The sequence below is a fragment of the Salminus brasiliensis genome, chromosome 9, assembly GCF_030463535.1.
Source record: "Salminus brasiliensis chromosome 9, fSalBra1.hap2, whole genome shotgun sequence".
Classification (NCBI taxonomy): domain Eukaryota; kingdom Metazoa; phylum Chordata; class Actinopteri; order Characiformes; family Bryconidae; genus Salminus; species Salminus brasiliensis.
The window spans coordinates 13,231,179-13,237,869 of record NC_132886.1 but is presented as its reverse complement, the minus strand read 5'-3'; the positions used below and the strand labels follow the sequence as shown (position 1 = coordinate 13,237,869).

The window sequence follows — 6,691 nt, the reverse complement described above, 5'->3', positions numbered from 1 at the left end:
AAGGCTGCAGCTGGACTTTAGGATATAGGCTACAAGATGAAAGACTCTTTCACAGTGGGAGACAGTGAGGACGGTGGGAGAGCCCTGTAAACTCCTATCTCCCCACCAGATTATTAATGACACAGGGAGATGAAAGAGCTGAGCCTATCAAAGTTATGGCTTCTCTCTCTCTCTCTCTCTCTCTCTCTCTCTCTCACTTTCACTCTCTCTCAGCTTTCCTTCCCTCTCTCTTCACACTTTTGTGTCCTCCTTCCACCCCTCATTCAGTCCTAGCTCAAGTCGTCTCCATGGAGACGTGCCTGATGCACCTGATGCCGGGGAGCTGTATATTTATGAGGCCTGAAAGGCCCCTGACAGGGCGGAACTGCAGCAAGGCTGCAAATCACAAACCAGCTTGAATGCCTAAGGCCTGGGTTTTAATAGAAGTAGTCCCTGTAATGTAGTGAACATTAGTCCACTCCACGTTTCCATCTCCACCTCACTAGTTTTTCATGTGGCAGTCACTTCCATGACTTGCCTAAGCTAAGGCATTCAGCAAATATCCTTACATAGGACAAAGCTAATTTATTTATTTTTTCCAAATTACTCAGCTTAAAGCTTTGTTTCAGTGCCTGTTTATGAACAATTGAATCAAAAGCAGAGTGACTGCAAAAAGTCAAAAAGGTTTGCTGCATATATTATTATCTTTACAGCATATTCACTTGATGTCATAACAGTAACAAACCTAGCATAGCTGTGCCATGTTTTTGCAGGGTGTACATTAAGAATATATATATTTTTTAATAGAGAAGGGTATAGAGAGAGTAACCACATGTTTTTTAAGTCGACTGGGCCAAACGTTTTTACCATTTACTTGTGACTTCTGCGGCTTCTGCCCACCTAGCAAAAACTAATTGAGCAGATGTTGACAAGACGTCTAGAAATAAAAGGACAAGTGTCGTGCCATACAATTAAAAGTATTTGTTGGTTGCCATTAGCAGCCAGAGTCTGAGAGAGCACCATTGGCCTTGCTCTTTTAGGGGTGAGTTGATGGCACATCTTCCCCACATCACTCCTAGTGTGATGTTGGTCAGCAGAGGCGTCTGTTAGCTGTTTTATCGAAGCTAGAGATCCGGTGCATTCCACCAAGTATGCCGGCTGCCTAGAGATGCTGCAGTGGCTGGGGGCATGTGCCAGAGGAGACATGTGCTAGTCTTTACCCTCTTCGTGTTGGGGCATTGCTAGTGATAGGGCAAGTTAATACGAACAGGGATTGGGTATTTGGTCTTTCAAATTTGGTAGGAAATAGGGCAAAATTAGAAATATATATTTTTAAAATGTAGTATTGACAACGTTTTGTTTAAATATCTGCTTTTTTGATACTTGGCAGTTTCTGTACTTTACTAGGGAGTATGGGAGTGTGAAATTAACAAGCTGAAAATGACAGGAATTCAAAAACGAGAGAAACTGAGTACATAAAAAAGCCTGACAAATACAAACACAAAACTGTGTATTTTGTATTATGAGTAATTGACATGTCTTGCTGTGTAGCACTATACACCCCTCACGTCTGCTTACCACTATTGACCCGGGCGTAATTTGGTCTATAGTGTAAACGCAGCTAGATATAGATATGTTATAGATGTGTTATATGTTATAGATGTGTCTAGAGATGTTGTTCTTTTTTTCCCTGTATTTTTATCACACTGTTGTGTACTGGTTTTAGGACATGTTGGATGTTTGCTACAGTCATTTATACTTACCTGTGGCATGTCGAGCTGTGTGTTATTGGTGCTCAATGGTGCCACCAGTGGCAAGGCAGGGAAGTTAGGGTAATAAGGATTATGAGTGCCAGTGCAGGCCAGATACAGCAGCAGTACAGTGTTGAAGGGAAACACACTCACTGGGAGATCCCACTTGTCTAAAACTGGGGCCAGGCCACTGGACACAAAGGTACTAGGAGAGAGAAAGAGCGAGAGAGAAAGAGAGAGGAAAAGAGAGAGAGGTAAGTGCTATTTATAAATGCTCTAACAGAAAATGTAAAAGCATTTCTTTTTGGTTAAAAAGTAGCACTTTCCTGTCAATGTAGATGCCTCTTAGCCATGTTAATATACACTATAAGGACAAAAGTATTGGGACACCTACACTTTACACCTACACAAGCTTTTATGACATCCTCTTGTGAATCCATACGCATTAATATGCAGTTGGTCGCCCTTTGCAGCATTAACAGCTTCTACTTTTCTGAGATTCTGGAGTGTATATGTGGGACGTTTTTGCCCATTCATCTAGAAGAGCATTTGTCAGACACTGATGTGGGGTGAGAGGGCCTGGTTTGCAGTCATGCTGGAACAGAAAAGGGTCTTCCCACATAGTTGAAAGGATACAACTGTCCAAAAAGTCTTAGTTTGCTGGAGCATTAAGATTTTCATGTGGCAATAGGACTTAATGAAACACCTGAAGGGGTGTGTCCCAATACATTTGTCCATGTAATGTACATATGGGACACATAGACAACCCTTTAATCCTGACTATGTGTGTGCATGTGTGTGTGTAGGAGAGAGTTTGTGTGTGTATCTTACGTTGTTGCTCCAGCAAGACATGCAGGTAGCAGGAGCCACCAGTACCAGTCTCCTGCAGAGCTGAACACACCAATCAGCAATGCCACCAGCATCCCATTATAACCATATTGGCCCCTGGACACCTCCTGTCTGTAAATACCAGTTGTTTACTGTTATATAGCAGCATAGAACAATATGATTCGTACATGCACAAATACACAAGCAGTCTAAAGTCCGCCGTACACTGGCCACACCGCACAGTACCAAAAAAATTGAAGGGGAGAGCGGTCTAAGAAAAGTGAGAATGGAAGAGAACATTCATATGTGATAGGAGTAGAACAGTCTAAGAACAGATACAATCTTAGAACCATGGGATAGTGGTAGAACAGTCTAGGAACAGCCTGGCTTACTTTAAGTCTTGGAGGTTCTAGGACACCTACAAATGTTTAGCAGACCCAGCACCAACTAAAAATATGCTATGTTCCATGTAGCTGTGTGTGCCTGTGTGTGTGTGTGTGTGTGTGTGTGTGTGTGTGTGTGTGTGTGTGTGTGAAAGAAAGAGAGAGTGAGTGAGACAGAGGGGAGTTTTCCTGACCGCTCATGGCCAATGATGATGGCTGTGATTGTGGAGGTGAGAAGGCCGGCACTGCCAAGTAGAGCTTGCCAGCGGCTGGACACTGTCAGAGCAGTCAGAATCAGAGCTCCACTCACAGGGTTATCCACCATAATCACACTGGACACACCCCGCAAACTCCACTCCAGCAGCTGCACAGAAATCGCCTGGTCTGACATACATGCACACACAAACATGTTTGTTTTACTATATTATCGAGAAAGAACTGAACCTAACCCTAACATTAACCCTAAACATTAACTTTACTAACTCTAAACCTAACCCTAACATTAATACTAAACATGAACTGTACTAACTCTAAACCTAACCCTAAACATTAACTGTACTAACTCTAAACCTAACCATAACATTAACCCTAAACATTAACTGTACTAACTCTAAACCTAACCCTAACATTAACCCTAAACATTAACTGTACTAACTCTAAACCTAACCCTAACACTAATACTAAACATTAACTGTACTAACTCTAAACCTAACCCTAACACTAATACTAAACATTAAATGTACTAACTCTAAACCTAACCCTAAACATGAACTGTACTAACTCTAAACCTAACCCTAAACATTAACTGTACTAACTCTAAACCTAACCATAACATTAACCCTAAACATTAACTGTACTAACTCTAAACCTAACCCTAACATTAACCCTAAACATTAACTGTACTAACTCTAAACCTAACCCTAACACTAATACTAAACATTAACTGTACTAACTCTAAACCTAACCCTAACATTAACCCTAAACATTAACTGTACTAACTCTAAACCTAACCCTAAACATTAACTGTACTAACTCTAAACCTAACCCTAAACATTAACTGTACTAACTCTAAACCTAACCCTAACATTAACCCTAAACATTAACTGTACTAACTCTAAACCTAACCCTAACATTAACTGTACTAACTCTAAACCTAACCCTAACATTAACCCTAAACATTAACTGTACTAACTCTAAACCTAACCCTAACACTAATACTAAACATTAACTGTACTAACTCTAAACCTAACCCTAACATTAACCCTAAACATTAACTGTACTAACTCTAAACCTAACCCTAAACATTAACTGTACTAACTCTAAACCTAACCCTAACATTAACCCTAAACATTAACTGTACTAACTCTAAACCTAACCCTAACATTAACCCTAAACATTAACTGTACTAACTCTAAACCTAACCCTAACATTAACTGTACTAACTCTAAACCTAACCCTAACATTAACCCTAAACATTAACTGTACTAACTCTAAACCTAACCCTAAACATTAACTGTACTAACTCTAAACCTAACCCTAACATTAACTGTACTAACTCTAAACCTAACCCTAACATTAACCCTAAACATTAACTGTACTAACTCTAAACCTAACCCTAACATTAACCCTAAACATTAACTGTACTAACTCTAAACCTAACCCTAACATTAACCCTAAACATTAACTGTACTAACTCTAAACCTAACCCTAACATTAACCCTAAACATTAACTGTACTAACTCTAAACCTAACCCTAAACATTAACTGTACTAACTCTAAACCTAACCCTAACATTAACTGTACTAACTCTAAACCTAACCCTAACATTAACCCTAAACATTAACTGTACTAACTCTAAACCTAACCCTAAACATTAACTGTACTAACTCTAAACCTAACCCTAACATTAACTGTACTAACTCTAAACCTAACCCTAACATTAACCCTAAACATTAACTGTACTAACTCTAAACCTAACCCTAACATTAACCCTAAACATTAACTGTACTAACTCTAAACCTAACCCTAACATTAACCCTAAACATTAACTGTACTAACTCTAAACCTAACCCTAACATTAACTCTAAACATTAACTGTACTAACTCTAAACCTAACCCTAACATTAACTGTACTAACTTTAAACCTAAATGAACCCAAAAGCCATTTTTCTTTTCTTTTTTGTTTTCAGACGAAAACTGAATAGGTGCTGTAAACAGCCTGTGTAGAAGGGAGGGCCAGGTGGTGGGTGGTGTACATTGGTAAAGTAGCTACACCACCCAGTGTACAGTTGTTTGAACAAGTTGTTTGGACAATCTCGGAATCTGCAGTTGTTTAGAAATTGCTCCATTGCCTTGGACTTTTATGTGTTCCAGTGTGTTGGTCAATTGAATGCTGTCAAACAAAGCCTTTTTATGTGGACTCAGAGAAGCTACCAGCTGTTGCCAATCACTAACTGGTAACTGGTAGTTATGAGGTCTTGGCCATGGCAAGTTAAAAGACATTGTGAAGAACTTTCAGCACCACTGAATTAATAACCTGTTTGTAATCTGAGTGGGTGTATGTATGTTTTGACCCTGTATGTATAATTCAGACCTTGTGTTGATGGCAGAAAAGCCCTCAAAATCAAACATGTGCACAAGTTCTTGTTTTTGCTATTACAGATATAGATATTTGTTGTTCACTCGTTCTGATCCTGAAAAACAATACTGACATTACATGTATGTCCATGATGAGTGTATGTGAACTTCTAACCGAGCATAACTGTAGCATGTTATATGATAAAAAGTGTGTGTGTGTGTTAGTGTGTGTGTGTGTGTGTGTGTGTGTGTGTGTGTGTTAGTGTGTGTGTGTTAGTGTGTGTGTTAGTGTGTGTGTGTGTGTGTGTGTGTGTGTGTGTGCACGCTTATGCAATTTCTGAGTCTCAAGGTCTCAACCTAATGCTTATAAAGCACAGTGGAGTTCTACAGCAACAAAAGCTCAGCCAGCCTCAGAGAACCTGCTTTCACCTCCCCAAAAGGAACAAGGGTTGCAGTACGGTGTTGAATAGAGAAAGAGAAAGATAGAAAGAGAGAGAGAGGTGTAGCCAGTGCTGGTGTGAACTCTTACCCTGCATGTGAGTGTGGAAGTGCTGCATGTCTCCGGTGCAGTAGAGCAGTTTTTGGAGCAGCTGCTGCTTCAGGCCCGTCGGCCGCTGAGGCGACTTTTCAGCAGGAATCATTGCTAACAGTGACCTGCTATGCTTGTGCAGCTGAGTCCACTTTACTCTCTCTCTCTCTCTCTCTCTCTCTCTCTCCCTTTCTCACTCTCTCTTTATGTCTGTCCTTTTTGTCACTTGTTTCTTTACCTCTTTTGTTCTTTAACCACCGCACTCTTCCCCTAACCCCCCCCCCCCTCTCTCACACATCCTGTCCACTCCTGTGATGGTTAATATGAACACTATCAACATCACTTGTTTTCTGGTTATGTATTCAACCAACGGCCAATGTTCACTCGACCAGTAGCCTCTATCCTTCTTCACCAATCACTCACTCTTCAGTTACTCTTTGATCCTGTTCTGTGTGGTTAAGCTTGATGAGCAGTAAAAGAGTGCATGTTGAGAAATTGTTGACTATTAGAACCTATTGCAACTGAATTTATTGAGACCAACTCTGCTGGTCTCTCCTGTAATCTTTGTAATGTCTGTGTGTTACTTTACGGATGGCTGTTCAGCTGGGAGGGGAGCTGTGAGGGGATTTGTATTTTGCTTGGAA

The 6,691-nt window shown here is 40.4% G+C and overlaps 1 protein-coding gene across 1 annotated transcript in view; it reads right to left on the bottom strand.

Annotated features, from left to right (window-relative positions):
• Positions 1 to 6,159, bottom strand: part of LOC140562931 (urea transporter 1) — a 21,564-nt gene extending 15,405 nt beyond the window's left edge. The window contains exons 1-4 of the mRNA XM_072688796.1: positions 6,048 to 6,159; positions 3,136 to 3,325; positions 2,562 to 2,690; positions 1,743 to 1,935 (exon numbers count right to left, since the gene is read on the bottom strand). Coding sequence (XP_072544897.1) covers positions 1,743 to 1,935; positions 2,562 to 2,690; positions 3,136 to 3,325; positions 6,048 to 6,159 — 624 coding nt within the window. The remainder of the gene's footprint in view (positions 1 to 1,742; positions 1,936 to 2,561; positions 2,691 to 3,135; positions 3,326 to 6,047) is intronic.
• Positions 6,160 to 6,691: the final 532 nt, after the last annotated feature.